Genomic DNA, 23509 nt, shown 5'->3' with positions numbered 1-23509 from the left:
CCAGGCTTCGTGGTGGCGTGTTGGAGCCGGAGTGAACGAGACCATGGCTGATCGCGACCTCGGTGCTCGGGACCGATGCCGAGTAACGCACAGAGTAGACGAGGTCGGAGTCAGCGGGTTAGTAACATTAATCTCTGATTTGTGAGCATCAGCGCGTGATGTTTCAAGAGCCAAACGCCGGTCTCTCAGCTCGGCCTGTCTCACTAAAAGGTTGTGGATCTGTTTCTCAACAGCTTCCAGCTCAGACTGTACCGCGTGCAGCTCAAATGTGTCCTCACCTGCACCAAAAGGTAGACTACTTGCATCTGATATATTCGCCATTTTAACAGATGGACAGTAAGTTAGCAACGACACTACCAGTGATGCTATCAATTAATACTAATTTCTGACAAGCGTCTTAGATATAATCCGTCTTTTAAGTGGTACGGGTGTAGAGTAGACGCACGATAGGTGAAAAATGTTTGTAAGTGAGTGTTGAGAAGACGCGTTCAGCCGTGATCCCCGGGAGTAACCTATAAGAGTATCCAGCGTAGAATCACTAACAGGCTTGAGACACGTCTGCTCAACAGTCCGCGTTGTAACTATGAGGTTTGAGCAGTAGTGCTTCTCAGTGAGGAAAAGTAGAAAATGTTTGTTGTAAGTAAGTTTAAAGAGTAAAATCAAGAATTATAAATCAAATCGATAGAGCTCCAAAGACAACAACGCGTTCAGAAGCGACGCATGCGCATTCGAAAAGTAACCTGCCTTGTCTTGTCTGTTTTTACACGTGTGTTACACGTGTGTACGCGTGTTTACACGTGTGTTTATGTGTGTCCACACGTTTTTACACTTGTGTTTATAGTATGAAATACAGAATGTTTGTCAGAAACATCAGAACAAAATTCAACAGTAAATGCAGAGTTTAAAACAGTATGTGTAGGGAAACCATTACCCTAGACAACACACATGACTAAGTTGAAGGACCAGGTGATTCTACAGACTTGATTTTGTGGGAAAATATGCAGAATGGTTTCAAATGTATGAGCTGAGAGTATGTAGATAAAGCAAAAATACATTTAAATTCTGCGTGCACTAGAGCTTACTGCACGCACAGATTCAGTGTGCACCCGCTACATATTCCCCACTGAGCTGTAACAGGGAAACGCATGTAACCATTTGTAGCATTCGTCCTAACATGTGCCTTAAGCATGTGCACACTGACACAGAAATGCCACATATGATCACAATCATCCCTGATACTGAGCAGATCCCGAGCACTGGAGCTCCTTCTTCATCCCAGTACTGCCATGATGAGTAACTGTATGTGGTATACATACCGAACAACATCCATGCAATAAACATATATATAATATCAATGTGTATGTAGAATTTGAATGCCCGTATACATATATATAGTGGTGTAACCTATGCAGCGCTACTGAAAACCAAAGTGACACATTTCAAAGAAAAACTGTTTAAAAAAAAGATTAAAATACCCTAACTGCATAAATGTGCACTACCTTTTTATAACTGGCTATGTGGCTGTAAACATCACGCTCATGTGAAATAGCACACACCTGTCTTCACCTGAAGTGACTCTAAATAACTCTCAGCTGTTGTTGTAAGATTTTTCTGATTAGACATCATCTTGGTTGCGTGCTACTACAAGAGCCACTGGCCACAGAGCTTACGAAGCATCAACGGGATCTCATGTTGAAAGGTATCGCTCAGGCGAGGGCTACAAAACTATTACCAAGGCATATACCATGGAACACAGTGAAAGCAACATGCAGTGGTTTGCGTACTATTATTTTACCATCAAACCATCAGGAGCTGGATTAAGGGAAGTGGGTCAGTATATGCATTTACATTTATGCATTTGGCAGACGCTTGTATCCAAAGCGACTTACATTGCATTTCAAGGTACACATTTACATTCTTATCAGTTCTGGCTCGGTTACACTTTATTTTACAGTATGTGCACTTATGTACTAAGAAAGAACTGGGTAGCATCATTGGTAACGATTAGGTTTAGGGGTTGATTCAGGGTTAGTAACTAGTTATTAGCCAGTTATTGTAAGTAAATGGGGTACAGGACTGTAAAATAAAGTGCTACCCTGTTCACGATGACAGTATGAAGCTGAACAAGTTAAGATGTTTAGAGACTTCACATCACAAACACAGAGAGAAGCCTGTTAAGGTTAAGAAGCTGTAGTATTGTACTTACAATGTTTTTCTCAGGTTTTTATGTGTGCATGTAGGTGTGGGGCTTGAAAAGTGTAGTTTAGTTACTGACTTGTTCACAATCAAAACCAGAATCCTATCCCAGACTCAATCACTTGTGCAACCAAACACTCACAAAGACAGAATAATGAATCTGCTTTAGACTCGCAGCAGATGCCGAACCTGCAGGAAATCAAGTGTCACTGCAGGAATTCAAACATTTGGAATGTCCCGAAAAAGAGTCTCTTGCTACAATGTTTCCAGTCACGATTGGCAGAACTTTTGACACTTTGCACAAGATTTCAGAGATTAATTACTGGTTGTCTAGTGAGAGACTTCATGCAAACCAAAGCAACGCTGGTATGGAAACCATTAGGAAATCGCACATTTCACACTCCATTTTTAACCATCAGAACATAATAGTGCAAAGTCCAGGGAGGACATGACAAGCCACATCAGGAAGGAAGCAACTTGCCCTTCCCATAGAGCAATCAGTCTCACAGCTCAAACAAAAGCTAAGCATCCCACCCAACACATCAAGCTCATGTCTAATCCACAGCAGTGTCTGTACACTGAGTATAAGAGTATGCTCCATTTAGTGAGTTAGAAAGCCGTTTAAACATTTACTGATTAGTATTCACGCGTGTGTTGTTCACCAAATAATGCAATCCAAGAAGAAACCTGCTGGAGGAATCAATGCCAGGTCCTCCGAATCGTCATGCTTTAACTGATTTAGAGATTGAGTCAGATGGGGCAGTGGAAGAACTGATGTTTTAATAACCCCCCAAAAACATGAAACATAATGAGGGCGTCTCTGGTATTGGAACATCGTCGTTCCAGACTGTTGATGGTCACTGAGCAACAGATCAACACATCAACATTTAAAAACATAAGAATCACTTGCCTAGTGAGTCAAAGTTCCTAATAGATGATTAAGCTCTCACGAAAGCAATACTGTGCCTGTTACAAAACCTAGAGCTGCTTTACTCTCTACATACGCACCTTTTGAGACAACACGCTGACTGAACTGGTATCTTATTGAAACACTCAAAAAAATAAAAAAAGATGTTATGACAACTTTTAATGAAATTTTGTTCAACAAACTACACTGAGTTAGAGGAACTTAATAATTAGTAGCATAAACAAAAAATTAAGTTGTTCTAACTACTTACAAAAAATCTAAACGTCAAACCACATTAAACCCTTACAGGACTTTCACTTAAAAAACACATGACTTTACCAAGAAAATTTAATTAAATTACTACAACTTATTTTTTTAAAAAACAATTATTAAATTAATAAATTATAACTTTTGCATTAATTTAAATTGTGGTTACAAATCCTTTGATTTTTTTTTACAGTGTAAATGTGCTCTAAAGCCCTATTCGCACAGGATTAGTTTTACCTGGTGACCTCTAGTCATTTGTAATAATTGCGGAGGTTGTCTGTGATCTTAATCCCGTGCGAATCGTAAATGACCAAACCATATTTCGGCGAACATCGCGGTCCTGTGATAATGTTAGTCTATCAAGAAGACTCTATCAAGTCTTCATTCGAAGAATGAAGGCTGCGTTTGAGTGTTTTGGGTGCTGGGTCATATCACTATACACCAAACAACTATACAATTTGCAGAAAGAGAAAGCTGAAAACCATGATTATATGGAGATGGATGACATGTATAGCAGCATTCGGGTAAGGAACATTCTTCTGTTTATGATATATCATACAGCTAGACCTATAATCACAAGACATTTCCAAGCAATAGTCTATTGACATCAAATCCGGGAGATAAGTCAGTAAATTCGAGTAAAATCACATGCTTCGCTTATCCCGTGCGAATGCGCCACACGAAATTCAGATGTGGGGGGGGGGTAATTTCTAAATCACACGAGGTCCCCAGATAATACTAATCCCGTGTGAATAGGGCTTAGTTCAGTCAACTGATTTCAATCGAATTGCTGATAAGATAAAGCCTTAGAATTTGACTAAAAGCTGGTATTTCTTTAAAATGTTGCCTAAACAGTGAGAATAAACCTTAACCCCAAGACTGAAGAATAGCAAACCTCTCTATCAACTCCCACATAGATGAAAGCAGCAACATCAACGCAGGAACTCATCAAGTTCATAAAGATGTTAAATGTGGTTCAGTTCCCTCCCAAAAGCATTCAACACTGACATATTTACTGCAGTGACCACTCCTTCCTGACCGTCCTCTCTGATGGACGCCATAAAGACTCGTGCTGGGAAAATCTGCAGTGAACTCACCGGAAGCATTAGACATGTCTGTCAGCATCAGGCTGTAATCTGGGAAATGTGTCTTGATGTTTAAATGTGTTTTTGGACTGAAATCGTCATTCTGACCTCGCTCCGTTCAACAATGATCATCAGTCATCTTACAATTAATGTTAACTTTGTTCACCAAGCTAAAAGTTATGCTTCAGTTAAGGCAAAACAAGCTGCTAACAAAGAAAAAAAGTTTTTCGCTTATAGCCAATATGAATAGCCAATATCACCAATATGAACATTCTAGTATATACGATAACTCTTTATATTTTAAAGCCAATAACTACATTTTATAAAGATTTTGAGAGCCTGATTACAAAAACAAGTCTCACTATTAAAAGCCATGTCCCAACACACAATTATAATGATCTCATTATGATTTTATGCAGCCTATACAACAGAGTTGCACTGCTAAACTCTATTTCCCTTTTTTGAAGTGATTACAATCATATTTCAAGCAATTCAAAACCATAAAAAGCAACAGTGCGCATCTGAAGTGTCTCAGCTGAAGGAAATTATTTATCGGCTTAATATATCGACCAAATTTTCTTATCGGGCCGATAACGATATCATTAAAAATTGATCATATATCGGCCGATACCGATTGGACACTAAAACCCACGATACATCGATGGTTTTAGTCTTTATTAATTCGACTTTTTTTTCTCATTAATAATAATGTTTTATAGAAAGTGTTTTCCTATTACAAATATTTGGCAGAATTGGCACAAAATAATTATGTCATTAATGTTTTTCTAAAAATTTAAGTTCTCTCAAAACAATCTTTGGCACAAAAATGTTTTTTTCCTAGAAATTAATGTTTTCTTCATTAAAAAAATCTTCGGCAAAAAAAAATGTTGTCATTAATGGTTTTTTTCTACAAATTAATGTTTTCTTCATTGAAAAAAACAAATCTTCGGCACAGAATTTTACATCGTTAACATTTTTCTTGAAATAATTTTTTTCCTTAATAAAATATTTGGCAAAAAAATAATGAATGTGAATTAAACAAACATAAATCAGCCCTAAATGCAACCGATAGAACAGAAATAGAAACTGATTCACTAAAATGAACAACATATAAGAAGTGAGAACAGCGTTGTGAAAGAAAGTGCATTGAATTAAAGCTGTGGCGTGTTTCAAAACGCAGTGATGCGGCGCTTCATTAATATTACTCGATGGCCAAACTTGCTGCTGCTGCGGGAACAGTTTCAGTTTTAAAGCAGCTGAGATTCTTTCATGATACAGAAAAATGTGTCATCTAAACACCCTGGGCATCTGTGCCACCGTTTTCTGTGATGCCAACTTATCTGCATGGAATTACCCACAATTCTCCATCACCGCTGCCCTTTCCAGACAGTTAATCAGTTTAAGCACCCAGCAGTGAAAGCAGAGTTTCTGTAACGCCAGACTAGAGGAGTGGGAAAGTGCAGTCTAATTAATCAGCCGTGAAACACTAAAGAGGGACATTACTGTCGGTTCTGCCAATAGTATCTGTGCTGTGGTGCAGCGGAGGGATTTACAAACATCCCTCAACCTCTTCTAGGTCAAGATGTGTATCGATGTTTTCTATAAACACAGCCGCACCTCCTGCACAAAGGACGGGACTCCTCTGGGGAATGCAATTGTTTTATCGGTGCAATGCAATTTTCCTCCAAAGGAGCAGACGGATAAACTCAGAAAACAGACGGCTAGAGTAAACATGCTCATTCACACTGCAACATACACTATAATGCTCATAAGGTCCGGGTCACTTACCAAGGCTTTTAAAAAAAAGTATTTTAAGAAATTGATTTTTGTTCAGCAAGAATGCATCATAGTAAAGACATTTATAATGTAAAAATATGAATATTTCATATCGATGTTGTTCTTTCTGTTAACTTTTTATTCATTAAAGGATCCTGAAAAAAAAAACGTTCCACAAAAGAATGAAGCCGTTTTTAACGTGGATAATAATCAGAAATCCTTCTTAAGCAGCAAATCAGCATATCAGAATTATTTCTGAAGGATCATGTGACGCTGAAGACTGATGTTGAAAATTCAGCTTTGATCACAACATTACAATTTAAAATATATTCAGTTATTTCACATTGTAATAATATTTCACAGTACTTTTGTTTTTATTGTATTTTTTTTGTTAGAATAATTATTGCATATTTTACTGTATTCACATTCACCTGAAACGATACTTTGGTGGATTCACTCCTAAATCTCTGCAGTGTGTGTACGTGGCCGATGTCGCTGAACGGAAAGGCTGGTTATTCACACACAATACACTGTGAAAACATGCAGAGACAAAAGAAGCATTCCAGAGGTTGACCACTGAAGCCTGCACTGTCATTTCCAGAGACGACACACACAGATGAGTTGAAATGATAAACACACTGGTTTATGAACTGTGTGTATCTGACACCTTTGAATCATGAATCTCTATCATGAAGCAAAGGGAAACTAAATGACCAGCGGCTTATTGTGTTTAATAAACAGCCATAACAGCAATATAATAAAAGCCAACATTCAAACAATTCTTCCACCAAGTGTTATTTTACTATTATTTATATACTATCAGCTTTTATCCATATTTTGAATTAGCTTTTATTTTTATATTTCCATTGTAATCTTTTAGTATGTTTTTTAAATTAGTTTTTATTTTAGTTATTATAGTTTAGTTACATTTAGTAGAATATTTACTAAATGTTTAGTATAATATTTTAGATTTAATTTATTTTTATTTCAGTTTTAGTTTTTCATCTAATATTAATTTATTTCAATTAACAATTTTTTTTTTAGTTTTAGTTAATAATAACCCTGCTTCTGCCAAACTGAAAATTAATACTTATTTTCAATACCAATATATTCTTAATTTATTTATTTTTATAATATTTATTTGATATAATATACACTTTTAATAACTGCCAATTAAATATTTTATATATATGAATATTATTACGCTCCACAAACCAGGTGTTTGAAAATATCATATGAAAATCACACATCACTGATACATGCAAACATGCTTTGCCCATTTTTCCCATCATCCTCTGCAGTGCTCAGATACCGTCTGCATTTCTTTGAGCAAAGGAAATGACTTGACATGCCAGAGAGAAGATAAAAAATTACCAGGTTACAAGTTTAAGGAGGAATTATGAGATGAAGACACACTTTCACTTGTCAGCTCATCAACATCCCATTAAACTAAGAAGAGACGGCATACAGGAAGGTGAAATGGGAAACAGGAAGTAGAGATGGAAACAGGAAGTAGAGGAGGAAACCCGAGAGCCAAACCCAATATATCAAAATTGAATTATATTTCAATGGTTTTATGCTCTTAGAAGCCAATAACTCACCGCACAAAACACATTGTGGTCAAAACAGACCAAGTTTATCCTCACTGCGAGTCACATCACATTTATTCCTATAATGTTCCATACAATATGGATTGTTTCAAAGCAGCTTCACAGAATTAACCAGGAAAAGGAAAATAACAGGAACAGGAAAATAACCATCAATTCATCAATTATGAAAGATTCGATGTCAGCTATAAGCAGCACTACAGAAGATAATAGTGTCGTTATTCTGTTCAGTTCTGTTCAATGTTAATTCAGTTCAGTTCAATTACAGTATTAATGTTGCAAAGTTATGATGTTGTTATTATGCAGCTCAATTCAGTTCAAGTTTTGTTCTCATCTGATAGTTTCAGTGCTGGTTAATCGATAATATTACTGAATATTAGTTGTGTTTTAAACCCCAAGCGAACCGGGTCGTTTTGAGGATGAGACACTCATACAACTGAACAGCGCTTTGACGTCAACTTCAAAAAGTGTTTTCTTCTCCCTTTTTGCTATCTATTCAAGATTATATAGTTAGTAGTACTTGATTATTTGCATTTATCATTGTTTGTTTGTACCCTGCAACCCATTTTAAGCCACATCCCACTTAGGATTGCTCATTATTAACTGGTTCACCATTATCCAGCAGTACGAATTTTGACCGATTAATACTCAGTTAATCGCTTTAAAAAGTATATTTTCAAGAAATTTTTCAATGCTTGCTGCATGGTTAAAATTATACGATACACGTTTGTTTTTCCTCTTGAAAACGCAATGTTAGTGTTATTTCATATGTCGCATTTAATTATTACATTTAAAAATAATGTAAAATACCGGTAAATAAAGCTAAATGTTTACAATCATAATAAACACTATAAACACAGCTATAGGCGATTTTAGTTCCCCTCACAAATCCTTCCAATTTAACTCAGAACAGAACAAGAAAGAAAAACACAATAATATAAATACCAAACCAAAACACATTTATTTCAAGTGACACAGAAACCGGTGTTGGTCTCACGTAACCTACCCCTCTTATTCGACACAAATCCAAATCTTTGCTTATGTGATACGTTAGGTATATAGATGCTAAACCATTATCTACTATGTAATCTAGGCTTTGTTCTTCTCTCGTGTTCCAATATCGACATTGTAACTCCGTCATTTATGGTCATACAGATAAGAGTAAGACATCATTCGAAACTATAAAGTGTTTATTTTATTTGTGAACACTCACAATAAATATAAAACATTGCACTTTTATAACATAAAAGCTCAATTCCGTCTCGGTTTCCTTTCCATGAACTTGTTTGTGGAGCGCGTCACAAAAATGAACCGAAAACTTTTTCTTTCGTCTTCTTAATCTGTTAATTATTGCAGTAAAATATATTTTGCACATAGGCCTATTTATTACTTTTATATATCAAATCGTATTCTGTTTTTCTCTGTTCACAGAAGCGCTGCAAGCTCATGTGACGATGTGGGAATCTAAATCTGGGAAACTAAATGAACATCCCTAATCCCACTATTTGAGAACCACTGCATTACTCAAAGGCCTTACACATCAACGTCCATCTATTTTACAAATAAACAAACTGAAATTTAAAGATGAAGTGAAATTTCTGCACCACTTGGGGCAACAAATGAAATTTAATCTGTTTGTGTAAAAATATCACCTTGTCAACTCTGAAAAGACAAACGCAAAACACATGAAATCTTACTACAGTAGTTCTCCCAGCTCTCATGTACATAAAAGTTCGAGGAAAGATGTCCACTAAAAGAGCAAGATTTTCAACAAGACACCCTCAGGTGCTGTTCCTCATCTCTCCTTTCACAGATTCATATTTCAAACTTCAAGCAGCTCAAAGAATGGAAAACTGACTCCAAAAAATGCCCTAAAGTCACGTCTCAGTCCAATTATGAAATGAGCTCAATGCAAACGTACCGTGAGAGCTTAAAAGAAGACATAAGACTATTAATCCTGGTGAGACTCATTTGAACTAAAAAGAAGTTCACGGCAAATCCTGCTTGTTTTAAAAAGAAAAAAGTGACTTTATACTTACAGTATCATAAAGGGTTGTGTTTTAAGCATTAAATGCACTGAAGAGACATCATCTTTACACATAAAGACGAAACTGCTCTAAACTAGAAGGTATTACTGCATATTCAGCCCACACAACACTTAACAACTCACAAGGTCTAATCGGCTTTCTATAACTCTGCCCTGTAGGTTTTCTTGGGTGCTACTGACATATAAACCATAAAATCTGACATGCATCAACTCTGAACAGGTGCCCTACAGCCGCAGGGGGAAGTCTGGGGTTTTTTAATCTGACGTAATCACAGTCTGGGAGGTTTAATGTTCCTGCTGCATTTCTGAAAAGCTTTGTTACTGCACTTGAATGGAATAAGAAAATGCAAGAAATGTACAATAAGTAAAGTACAGAGAACTATGGATGGTATTTCCATCACAGAATGAAAATATAAAAAAGCTAATTGCAGATTTGTATCAGACAATTCTGACTGTCTTTCTTGCAGTTGCACGTTTACATGATTTTTTTTTCTCGGAATTCTGAGTTTACATCTTGAAATTCTGTTTTTCCCACAAATTTTGCAAGATGTAAACTTAAAAAATTCAGAAATGTGATTCGGACTCGGTGTGAACATTGACATTCAACTTGCAAAGTCAAATTGTTAATGCCAGGAATTTGCATAATCGCTTTGAATCGTTCCGTTCCTGGTCACTGAATATCAGATAGCACTAAAAGTGTGCTAAGTATGAGTTAATGGCAGCAGTGCAGCTAATGCTTGACTACAAATTGCAAATCTGCTGGTAAATGGACTGGACCAGCTCAAACATGGATATTTAATTACCCACATTTGAGCTAATCGCTGCATGAATAAGGCCAAGAATAACTGGACTAACACTTTAATTGCATGGAAAAATGCACTATAAAGTAAGTCTTAGGAAGTTTGGAGTAAAATGAATGGATGATGACAGAATTTTCTTTTTTGACTAACTTTAGATTGGAATACATTTTTTTGTCTTGTATTTATATTTTGTCACAACTCGGAATAACATCACTTTTTTTTTTTACTGCGAGAAATTGAACATAATGATCCTCAGCATTTCCTCTGGCTATTATTTCCAGCTTAGAAGTTGAGTAAGCTTCATCAAGGCCCTGATTGTTTTCCATTTCACATCCTGAGTGTAAGACGAGATGATGCTTACCTGTTCTTTCTCTAGCAGAAGCTGCACACCCGCCTGACCGTGTAACTGTGATGCATGCTGGACTGCAGCGCTGCCTGTTCACACAGCTCTGGCTACATTAAACCATCTGCTATTGTTCTTGCAGATTCTCTAACCTTGAGGCAACGTGAACTGAGAAGACTACTGAACCCAGTTCAGGAGATCATGAGATCCAATAGCTTGTGATCCACAGATGGGTTGCCCTTGAAATAATGCAATGGCCAATCGCTTACTGTAGGAACTGAAAAATGAGCAATGTATTACAATAAAATAAGTGTTTTTTAAGTGTGACTAAAATTAGGCTGTAAGATTCAATAACCAGGCTCAGAATCTGCTATTCTTTCATATTTTTCTATGCTAATTATGAGAAAAAAAATGCTTGACTCAAAAATAGTAACATATGTTTTTCGAAGCTGAGAGTACTGCATTCATATTGCTATAGTTGAATGTATAATCAGCTGAAATATTTCATAAACAATCTAGGGGCAGGGAATCGAATTATTAAATAGAATTTAATTATGTATAAGCGTTTCCGTTGTGCTCAGATTTAATGTGGGCCTGATACAGTAACAACCAACATTCATCATGGCTTTAGTATGTCACAAGTCTGTAGGTGTTAAAAGGAAACTAACTACCACACCAGTGAAACATTTCCAACATATTTCACTAATCATCTTAATGCAGTTCACAAACCGATCATATTCTCATTCACCACTTGAATTGTTTATATAATGTAGAATTAAACCACAAGACTCAGAACAAAGCAAGTTATTGAAACTGAACTGCATTGAAACAGTTGTGCTAAGCCTATGTTCTTAATCAAAAAAAAAAAAAAAAAAGAAAGGGAAAAATGCGACATGCTCAAGGCCAGAATGGCTGGTTATGTATGCAAAAATCAAATCCTTGAGACTGCTGTGGGAAAACACACACTCTCTTCAGCACCTGCTTTGTTCTGCCATTACAAATCATATGGAACACAACAATTGTCCCTCATATAATTTTAATTAGTGACAGACCATACCGATAAATAGGCCAAAATTGCATCAGCTGATAATTGCTGATTGACTGATTTACCAATTTACAGAAGTGCTGCTCTCCCTTCTATAAGCTGTAAGCTTTACCAGCGGCCTAGTCTTTGGATGGCAATAGAAAAAATGTCTTATGTACCACTACTATTTCAAAAAATATCATATTATTCTGGCAATCCTGTTCTTGGTAATGGCAGCAGCCACTGAAAAATTCATACCGTTCGAGCACAAACGCAATGGCATGATGTGAAGACATCTACTGTACGGCATCTCAAACTTCAGTACTGCCGAACACGAGGCCTGTCCAGGAATTTCACAGCAGCGCAGAAGTTTCCCCAGCGCAGGCCACCATGAGCACGCCCAGAACGGGCCCTGCACTCACTTCTGCTGCTCTTACATGAGCACACATGCAGGAGACGTAAACAGATTTAAATCATCCTCTCTGTGTGCATGCATTTGACCACTCGGGCCATAAAACTCTTCCTGGCAGAAAAGAGACCCTTCTGCCCTGATAAAATCTCACCAAAAACACATGCAGCCAAATTTGGTTTGGGGGGGGGGGGGGGGGGGGGCAAACTGACAGCTTTCACCTATAATGAGGAGAAAAATGGCTCAAACATGTCACATGAACAAAAGTGCATGACCATGAAATGATTTGACTGTACCTGTTTTCTCCTTTTGTATTGGAGGGCGGTGGGTGCAGAATAGTCTGGTTTTCCTCCATTTCAACCACACATTTTGTGTTGAGCTCAATCTCTGCAAGCCAAAAGTTATTAAAACTTGCCTTAAAGTTCTTATACGTGGGATTTTCGTGTTAAATACTACAAAAAAGGAGTGAAATGTCTGAAACATATTTAAATACAGAATGCATAACAACCTTACCTGAACTGTAGCAACTTATTCCATCTGAAAACTGATTTAATCTTTAAATATTAACGCTCAGTATTACTTTAAAATGTCTCTTACCTCTCCGGTTCATTGGTCGAACTCGAACCGCCACTTTTACCTTCGTATCAGACATTTTTGTACTATTTTAAAGGCTTTAAAGTGGAGGAGAAAGCCGCTAGCTGCTCCGTACAGCTAGCCGAATAATAACATGCAACTCCCCGCAAAGTCTCCCACAGAAACGTCTGAGGTGCTTGTATCCTGGTGAAATACTCCAACAGTGCATACCCGAGCAGAAAAAGCAGTCGAGATTAATCCAGATGAGACGCTATGGTTGTGTTGTATTCGGGTTAAATGTGTGTGGTTATAAGGATCCTCCGCCGCGGGCAGAGCAGCTCCTCTCAGCCAGCCAGCAGCATCCAGACCGCCATCTTCCGCTGACTGACCCCAAAAACACACACAAATGTGCAGTGTGCATGAATATGCATGAAAGAAACGGCATGGACTTAGTTGAAAAAGACCAGATGAACCACAACGACCTGCTGCAGTTCCTACAGAGCGACAAAAAATATAGAAGAGGAGGAGAAAGAGACTTGTGTCACTATCAACAATTCTGGTAACGCTTTATTTGGTTACAGTGTAATTATGTATTTAAGTAGGCCTACTGAGTAATATTAATTAACTACATGTACTTACTATAGGATTAGGGTTTGGTTTAGGGTTAGTTGCATGTAATTATGCATAATTTACTGGTATTATGCTACTATGGTAAGTACAAGTAACGTGTAACGCTGTAAAATAAAGTGTTACTTTTTATTTTAATGTGTCTCATGTTGCTCAATGCATGTATAGTAACTATAAATTAGGCACAATTACACGCAACTAACCCTAAACTAAACTCTATAGTAAGTACATGTAATAAATTATTATTATTTAACGGTACTTAAATGTATTATTACACTGTAACTAACAGGGACACATTAAAATAAAGTGTAACCATAAACTTATGCTCATTACTCATCATACTAGTCATGTTTCTTCTGTAATTTAGGCTAATCCTTTTATTTGGTTATCTTAATTTTTCTTCACCCATTCAAAAGGTAGGCTACTGTTCATGCAGAAACATATGCATTCTATTCAAAAATATCATTTATATGACTGAATGACCAGATTACATGAATGAAAGAATTATTTTAACTTTTGTTCGTTTTTATACTTCATTTTGCACTTGTATGCAGCTAAAACGCAAACGCTTAGCGATACTAACGCACAGTTTATGTCATGACAGTAAAGCACAATAATCTGATTTTCTCTAGTGAAAGTGGGGGTCGTTTTCAGTGAGATGTGATTTTCGGTAAGAAGTGCTTTATAACGGCGACAACCCCAGTCTGGTAGGATCAAGGGAAATGGAGCAGAGCAGATTATGGGATTCCCCTAGGGTTGTTTAATCTCTGTGGATTTAAAATTAAGAATTTACTAAATTTAATGCATGCCATTTTAAATAAGTATGCACCCAGTGTAATAGCTACGCAGGGCAAATACTCACTTAAAATTACTTAAAATTATTAAATGTTGCACTGTAACCAACTTTGAAAAGTCATAATTTGTGCCAATGACTGCCAAGTGGTTCCCAACCTTTCCCCCTATTTTAGGTTTCAGGACCACCATGAAAAAAAATCCTTTGTTCATTATGAGGGAAAAATCAAAGCATAGGCTGTATGCATTTCAGCTACGTCAATGGACAATTTGGTTATTATTAATGCATTGAATGATTAACACCTATACCGTATAATGGGAAACAGTGTCTGAGTTTCTTCAGCAAGGAATATCAGGTGTGATTGACATACAAATGATTGAATTTAGAAGGTGATAATGCATTTGATGATTTAGCATACACTTAATTATCCAAATCGACTTACAGTATACTTAGAGGAAATCAAGGACAATCCCACTGGAGCGAGCTTGAATTAAGAGCATCAATCAATCAATACATAAACAATATGCACAAGCATTGCATTTTGTACACTCTAGCATATGTATGCATGTATATTTTGTGTAATATTGATGACATTACTAGTCAAATTCCCTGCAAGTACAACTTGACCAATAAACGGGAAATCTGTGTGGCTTGAAACTTTCCATTTATTAACTTTGAGCTTTAGCCACCATGCCACAAATCACCATATACGCATTATCAACTCACAAATCCATTATCACAACTTAATCCACCTAAACAACATACATGGATCCTAATGTGAAACACGCTAGTTGTGTTTATTTACACCTCTCATTTCTCACAGTACAAGTCATCCTTGTCCGCTGCATAGAACTTGACTGCATGATCTCCTCCGTCCAAGACCACAAGCACATTCATTGTAGTCGTAGCCAATGCCACTGGACGCAGCAGTCCGCTCACTAGTGGAGTCAGTGCAGGTGTTTTCTGTGGCTTTCCCAAACTCCAGACCATCCCATTCTGTGAATCCCCTACAATCACGTCTCCATTTATATCAAAAACCACTGAAGATATAGACAAACTCAGAGAGTTCTTCAAGTTAAGAGCGAAACTATCCACCTGCGTCAAAGGAACAAAGTCACAATTGAATATTCTCAAACATGAAGCCGTGAATCCGGCCTGAAAACGTTCCACAACTGCGATGTTTCCCGATGCTTTGCAAGAAGCTACCGAACGAGGACATTTAAGTTTTTTGAAAACCACTCTGTTAACTAGGACTACCCCACGAGAAAAGTCTATTACGACTTGGCTAAGTGTTCCCATCTCAGCATCAGTCACAAAAACACGTCCGCAGGCGTCCACATCAACACCCCATGGCAGCCTAAAAGAGTCTCGGATGGATGCCACCGGACGGCCTTTGGAAGTGAAGACCTTGACTGATTGGTCACCAGCATCTGTGACCACAACATGTCCACATTTGGTCAGTGCAACATCAAGTGGGTGACATAAATCAGACGGGTTGTGGCCAAAACGTCCGAAGCCATCCAAATGAGTTCCTTGAGCATCAAAAACGGCAACTCTTTTCTCACCATCGTGCACCAAAGCAATCTTCCCTGAAGTCTCAGAAACAACCATCCCAGAAGGGTTGACAATTGTTCCCCATCCTCCAAAAGCTGAACGGAGATGCAGCGTCCCAGATCCCAAGCTTTCAGTCCATCCTATGACTCGATCACACAACCTGGGACAAGCATCTGACAGCAGAAGCTCCTGGAGATCGGTGAGCGCATAGCATTCGGAGGTGCTGCCCACATCCCACGGTTTCCTACAGAAAGGACACTCCAGCCTCTGGTTTTCAGGGTGGGAAAGTGCACAGATGCATTTGAGACACAGCACGTGGCCACAGGGAAGATTTCGGGGTGTGTGGTCTCGTTTCTGAATGGAGAACTTCTCAAAACACACTTTGCACTCCAGCAGGTTTGCTCGAATCTCTGCCAGGATGTCTTCCGCTCTCATATGTGGTTGGACGGCTGTCTCAGACATGCAGTTGATGATCCTGGGCTTCATATAAACACTGGCCTAATGACTTGCAGGAAGAGTAGAAGAATGAGAGAGGGTTTTGCGACAGTAGCCAGCAATGGATACACATGATCACGTGACTATATAAACATGAGCTGAGGGTCGGTACTGCCCCCGAGTGGTGAGAAGGAAAACTACCAGGATATATACTTACTGGTACAATTGTACTTTTTAAAATGATATAACAGCAATTCAAATCTTTATTATTACTGATACTCATTACAAAAGTGAGAATTTAAGGGGTAAATGTCCTTAACTGATAATGCATGGTCCCTAAAATAGGCTTCATTTGTGAAATATGACCTGGACGTTCCGGACAGGTTTTGCGAGGTTCAGCCTGTTTGAAACAGAGCTCAACACGTGTCTTTGCTGCCTATTTTTGGCCGTCGTGTACACTGTCTGAAACCTGAAGCCATTAGTTAATAGAGTTGGTTAAATGAGCTCACCGTCCACCAATGCAGATCACAGCTGAGGTCAAGCCGGATCATTTTCCTGCACCAAAAACAGTCATACAGTGTGAAGTGCATCAGTTATTTCCACCAGAGTGCATAAACTCTCTGTGAATCAGGATATTAGAATGATTTCTGAGGGATCATGTGACACTGAAGACTGGAGAAATGATGCTGAAAATACAGCTTTGATCACAGGAATAAATTAGTTTAAAATATTTCAGTTTATAATATATATATTACACAAAACCAGTCACATGGGTAATTTTTTTTAGATTTATACATTATCTGAAAGCTGAATAAATAAGCTTCCAATTGATGTATGGTTCATTAGGATACAACAATATTTGGCCGAGATGCAACTATTTGAACATCTGGAATCTGAGGGTGCCAAAAAATCTAAACATTGAGTAAATCGCCTTTAAAGTTCTACATTTATATTCGCGATTGTGCTGCATTCACTCATAAAAATAAATGTTTTATATATTTATGGTAGGAAACGTACAAAATATCTTCATGGAACATGATCTTTACTTAATATCCTAATGATTTTTGGCATAAAAGAAAAATCGATAATTTTGACCAATGCAATGTATTGTTGGCTATTGCCACAAATATACCCGTGCGACTTGTGACTGGTTTTGTGATCCAGGGTCACATATATTCAATCCAAACAACTGTATACTAAATGTCATATCTGACTGGCTGTGCTCAGAGTAAACAAATTACTTATTGTATTGGTTAGGACACACTGAAATAAAGGCAGAAAAGCCCCAAACCCCCCCCCCCCCAAATAAAATCATAATTATGAAAACACAAAGTCATGAGATACAGATGAAATTTAATCTTAAAATTCTGTTACATCCCATGTAGTTGCATGTAAATTCTGAGCAAACAAACAAACGTCATATATATTGAAAAGCTGCAAAGTTCAGTCACGTTGTGCCATTCTTCACCAAAAACTAGTCGTTTAATATTACTGAAAAGACAAACACTGATTCGTTTACAATTTATGTGAAATGTACAAATCAGAAGCATGACAAAAAAGGCATTTAAATGTTTCACAGTGACTAAACGGACACAAAACAAGTGTTTTGGCAAATGGATATGTAGAATCACGTGATGCTCCGACTGTCCACAGACTGTCATGAAGGACATTACGGAAATGAAGAAAACTATATGTTGTCTGAGCACGATGAATACACAGGACATGGTGTTGGATTATGAACACTAGTAATGGAAGAATATATATCAACCAGGTCGATAAGTCTACCAACATTTTTAGATTATCGGCATAGCTGATAAACATGCGATTAACAGAAACGTTAGCTCTTCTACGAGTTTCAAATTAGTCAACACATATTATTTTGAATGGAGTAAACAGTGAAAAAATTGGGTGCAAAACATTTTAGTTTGTGTATATTACAATAACTGCATTTAAATTATATTAAATGATACCACATATATCGGCCACACCGCTCTCTAGTTATCATATCAGGAAAAAACACTATTGTACACAACACACACACACACAAAGCAATAAAGGTTACAGGTGATAGTTGTTAAACATGCATGCAGGCACACGATATCGGTGTTAAACATCAGTCTAAAAAGGCTTGAATACTGGTTTAAGGGTGTGTGGTGATCAGGATAATTTTAAACAAACACATGGAATAAAAAATAAAAAATGTAATTGCGAACTTTTATCTCACAATTCAAAAAAATCTCAATTCTGAGGGGAATTTTTTTTTCAGAATTCAACCAAAGTTTTTCATCTCAACTTTTTTTCTCAGAAATGTGAGATATAAACTTAATTGCATGATATAAAAATCTGACAAACTTGCAATCGCGAGAAAAAAGTTAGAATTGCGAGATATAAACTGAATATTTGAAACAAATTTTTCATCTCGCAATTCTGACTTTTTCTCAGAATTGTAATGTAAACAAAAAAAACCTACAATTGCGAGTTATAAACAGTTATGAAAAACTTGTAAAGTTATAAACACGCAATAAAAAAAAATAAAAAAAAACATTTCAGAAATTGCCACCTCAGAAAAGTCAGAATTGCGAATTTTTCATCTAGTAATGCATACTTTTTTTTCCTCAAAATTGTGATATAAACTTAGTTGCGAATTATAAAAACTCACAATTGAGGGAAAAATTATGAATTGTGAGATAAAAACCAGCGATTGCGAGAAAGTCAGAATTGCGAATTCTTCATCTATTTATTTCTATATCTCTATAATATAAGTTTATATCTCACAATTCTGACTTTTTCTTGCAATTTTGAGTTTATATCTCACAATTCTTTTATGTCTCACAATACTTTCCCCCCCCTCAGAACTAAGAAAAAAAAAACCAATCAGAATCTTGAGATGAAAAATTTGCAACTCTTTTTTTTTCTTGCAATTGCGAGATAAAAAGACGTAATTACCTTTGTTATTTTTATTCCATGGAAAACAAGCTTCTATAGAAACTGATATAGATGATTATCACAGACGTGCAAAAGCAAAAAAACGCCTCTCAGGTGAGAACATAAAAACGACAGCAGCTGTAGAAAGTCACTGGAGAAGCAGAAACACTGAAAACAAACCTCACACATTAAAACATCAGTGAAGCCACTAAAAGTGTTAAAACACTTGTGCATCTATTAGATCCTGCATTCATCTACAATCTTAAGCAGCTTAACCTAGAAACATTCAACTCATGTCAATCGTGAACAGATTTAGTCAGTCTGGATAGAGTACTGGCCAGGAACAGTCTTTCCTAGATAGAGTCAACATTAAATGATGCTTGCAACCATTTTGCTTCTATAATCTGACATGCACTACTGTTTAGAAGTTTGGGGTCTGTAAGATTTTTTTAAGAAATGAATACTTTATTCAGCAAGGATGCATTAAACTTATCAATGTAGCAAATATTTAAATTTGAAATAAATGTGAAACTTTCTGTTCAAAGTTCAAAAATATGAAGCAGCACAATGGTTTTCAACATTTACAATCAGAAATGTTTCTTGAGGAGCAAATCAGCATATTAGAATGATTTCTGAATGATCATGTGACACTGAAGACTGGAAAAATTCAGCTTTGATCACAGGAATAAACTACATTTTACTATACATTACAATAGAAGACACTTATTTTACACTGTCATAATATTTCACAATATTACTGTTTTTAATGTATTTTTGATTAAAATAAATGCACCCTTGGTGAGCAGAAACATTCTTTCAAAAACATAAAATCTTACCATCCCCAAACTTTACAATTACATTTTAATGATTTTAATGAAAAAAAAAAAAAAAAAAACACGCACCAGAGAAACATGCACAATAAGACCAGGAACGCGCTTTTAAAGTAAAAATAATTAATTTTGATTTCATGTTGACTTGATCTGACATCATTTGTAGACACATTATGATATGAATAATCTGAAATCGCTAGCATATAATACACTGTTGATAACATAAAATACAGTGACAAGTCACGACACTTCCGAGTCACGCATGCTACTGAAGAACACGGTGATTCACAGCACTGCTCGGGATCTAAAGTGTTAACCAGTCTCTAGTTCAACAGGTAAAGTGAGCTCGCCATCTAAACACTGGACACACAGTATTGCCTATTCAAAGTGTTTTGCAGCGTTGCAAAGCGCTCTGATATCTGAAATGTTCAAACTAAACCTGAGACAATCTCACCATTCATAAATCACAGTCATCTGACGTTCCCTCCATTAACAGGAGTGACACCTGTGCAAACGTTCCTGTCTGAGGAAAAAACGCTCAAAGCCTTCTAGAGTCGGACTCATTTCTCCACCCCGTTGATGGTTCTGTATGACGGTTCTGAGTCCCTCCGTTTCCTGGTAGAAGAGTAAGTTGTGCCGTCCATCTCAAACTCCCCTACAGCACAGTTGCATTACAATGTGAGTTGAAACACTGAAGCAGTTCATGCACAGAAGCAAAGTGTAATGCATGCACATTTAGAAAAATCGAACGCCTAAAATTTGAACTCAACTAGAAATATTCAGAGTTGCATATTGAGATTTTAAAATTTTTGCATATAGCATGCATACTATACATAGCATGTAAACTATGCATTTTATTTATTTTAGTTTTATTCATATTTTTAATATTAATAAGAATTTTGTAACTTTATTCATATGTTTTTAGTTTTCATGTTCATTTTAGTTTACATTTAAATAAGTTTGTTATGTGTTTTCATCATTTTATTATTTTTCAGTTTTTTATTATAAATATTGCTATTTAGGTTTAATTTATTTTTATTTCAGTTTTAGTTATAGTTTGTATTTTTTTTTCAGTCAATAATTTTTTGGTTTATTGCTGAGGCAACATTTCAAATTTTCGCTTAGCTTAGGTTTTTAATTATATACATTTATATTTATATTTTATTTCAGCCTTATTTCATGTTTTTAATAATTTTATAGTCAACAATAATAACCCTTGCCTGGATGATCTAATACATTTGGCAAAATTCACAATAAAAATATCCTTGACATTTACATTTACATTTCCAAAGTGACAAATGCACTTATCATATATTAAAAAATAAAATAAAATAGTATGCAATGTACAGTACTCTAATATTAAAGACGTTGCCAAGTCTCAGAACTACACGCGTCTTCTGCTCGTTCTCCACAAGAGGTCACAACACTACAGGTTAGACTCGCTGAAGTCTGTAAACTGCCATTAACATCCTGGTAATCTACATGCTGATGTGAATGATTTAGTGTTTACCTCTGCATTCAGACACGGCGTCACCCGGCTCAGAGTAAAAGCTGTCATCACACTCTGAGAAGCTCTATGGAGGTCAAAACACCATGATTTAGATTGCAGAACTCTTAAGATTCACTTGAGAACTGCTTGTAGTATAGCCTGCTGTAAAGTCAGTTTTTAAATTTACATTTAAAAGGCAACAGGGTTTGAGGTCACAATTGATAATGGGGAAGAAACAATATAATGAAAATTCTTTCATGTCATTCCAAGCCTGTATTCAATGCAACTTAAGTGGATGATGATTTTTAGTGCCGAGACAAAACACAGCCTAAGGGGCCGTTCACATAGAACGCGTTTATCCATTCCAATGAGCTACTTTTACATTGTTTTTCTATGTAAACACGCGTTAGACGGACGTCTATGACCGTTAAAGGCTGATTTACTTCTGCGTCGGACTTAAGCCATAGGCTACGCCTCAGTTTTCATTTCTACTTCTGCGTTGTTGCAGAAGTATAACGTTGCAGACCGCGGGCATGTTGGTGGTGTAATCCACAGCATCAAGGCAAAAGCTGAGGAAGAAGCGGCTTGTTGTGTACGTTATCGAAGAAGCAGGAGCGGTGATGGCGGGAAATAGACTGCGACTTTTGCAGCTTGAGTTGTTAAATATCAAATAACATCTTTGTTTTCACCGTAGTTATGTCGCAAGAGGAAATGCGACGGTTTCGCAGATTTCTTTTTTTACCCGAGGGAGGTAGCCTGTAATCTGAAAGATTAATGGTCTGGCATCGAGTAATTGAAATCGCCCAACTCGAGGGGCGGCACCAAGCATGCATTTGAAAATCTCACTGCACGCAAATGGATAACACTACGACCAATCACTGTCGTGATTGCTTTGTCACTAGCGCTGTCGTCATCTGTCTAGCTTGCCTCTGGCCCGCCTATATCAGATACACCAATGTGATTGGTGCAGCTCGGCTACAAGGACATAGTTAATGAGCATCATTACTCAATGCCAGAGTAACTCGCTGAGCCAATTCAAATTGTGCTCTCGCGAGAACTCTGGATTTCCAGGGTACGAGGGAGGGGTTCTAGCAGACCAATCACAGCTAGGGTTGTTCCGATTCCGATACTAGTATCGGAAATGCCGCCGATACCAATAAAAATTCTGGCATCGGTATCGGCGAGTACATCTACCCATGTACCGATCCGATACCATTTTATTAAACAATAGCTAGTTGTGCACGCTAGCTTTGCTTAACGCTGCAAATCAGAGACCAATTCTTCTTCGCTGCTCTAAACAGTGGTTGCTTGTGGCAACAGCACAACTTCCTGTGTTGCCACAAGCAACCACTGTTTAGAGCAGCGAAGAAGAAATGAAAACGCATATTTTCAAATGTAGTCGCGCGACAAGCGCATTATGCAACGTTAAGAGACGCTGGCGCCCAACATCAAATGGCAAATGTAATGAAAACGGAACAAAACTGCGCTACTCGTTATTTTGTGCTTCACGGACCATTAGAGTTTGGAACAATGCAGCGCGAGGCGATCTAGATCAAGCTACACTGTTGCTACACAGCGCTAAGAGATCCAGTAAAGAAAGCCACATAAGTAAAGAATTTTGAATTCGCCACAGAAGTAATAACATCACTGCGAGATCTAGTGAAAAGCATTCACATTCTCCATTAATAACGGATCAAACAGCGCTGACGTGGAAACCAGGAACATTGTGCTTTCAAGTAATGTTACGTTGGTTTTATTTTGATATTATGAATAAAATTGCTGCCCTCAAATGTTAATCTGAAATAAAATAAACCTTTGCTTA

The 23509-nt window shown here is 37.1% G+C and overlaps 3 protein-coding genes across 6 annotated transcripts in view; all 3 read right to left on the bottom strand.

The window, feature by feature from the left end:
• The window catches only part of kif13a (kinesin family member 13A), an 86107-nt gene extending 71127 nt beyond the window's left edge, over window positions 1-14980 (bottom strand). For 2 of the 3 annotated variants that reach the window (XM_081388788.1, XM_081388789.1), the window contains exons 1-3: window positions 14897-14978; window positions 13059-13528; window positions 12758-12848 (exon numbers count right to left, since the gene is read on the bottom strand). In XM_081388788.1, the coding sequence (XP_081244914.1) occupies window positions 12758-12848; window positions 13059-13113 (146 nt within the window). In that variant the 5' untranslated portion in view covers window positions 13114-13528; window positions 14897-14978. Of the gene's footprint in view, window positions 1-12757; window positions 12849-13058; window positions 13529-14896 lie in introns of all 3 variants that reach the window. The other variant, XM_081388787.1, reaches the window with a different exon arrangement.
• Window positions 14981-15193: 213 nt separating this feature from the next.
• On the bottom strand, window positions 15194-16494 carry LOC308703974 (E3 ubiquitin-protein ligase NHLRC1-like; the record flags this gene model as incomplete). Its single annotated transcript, XM_081388021.1, has 1 exon — window positions 15194-16494. The coding sequence occupies one exon, from the start codon at window positions 16492-16494 to the stop codon at window positions 15265-15267; it is 1230 nt and encodes a 409-aa protein (XP_081244147.1). The 3' UTR covers window positions 15194-15264.
• A 1285-nt stretch (window positions 16495-17779) lies between these two features.
• The window catches only part of ptdss1a (phosphatidylserine synthase 1a), a 28901-nt gene continuing 23171 nt past the window's right edge, over window positions 17780-23509 (bottom strand). For both annotated transcript variants that reach the window (XM_081389310.1, XM_081389309.1), the window contains 2 exons: window positions 21709-21772; window positions 17780-20853 (listed from right to left, as the gene is read on the bottom strand). In XM_081389310.1, coding sequence (XP_081245436.1) covers window positions 20759-20853; window positions 21709-21772 — 159 coding nt within the window. In that variant the 3' untranslated portion in view covers window positions 17780-20758. The remainder of the gene's footprint in view (window positions 20854-21708; window positions 21773-23509) is intronic.

The sequence above is a fragment of the Scardinius erythrophthalmus genome, assembly GCF_964197995.2.
Source record: "Scardinius erythrophthalmus genome assembly, chromosome: 16".
Classification (NCBI taxonomy): Eukaryota; Metazoa; Chordata; class Actinopteri; order Cypriniformes; family Leuciscidae; genus Scardinius; species Scardinius erythrophthalmus.
Note: the sequence above shows the minus strand (reverse complement) of the source record. Positions and strands in the feature narration are given on the sequence as shown.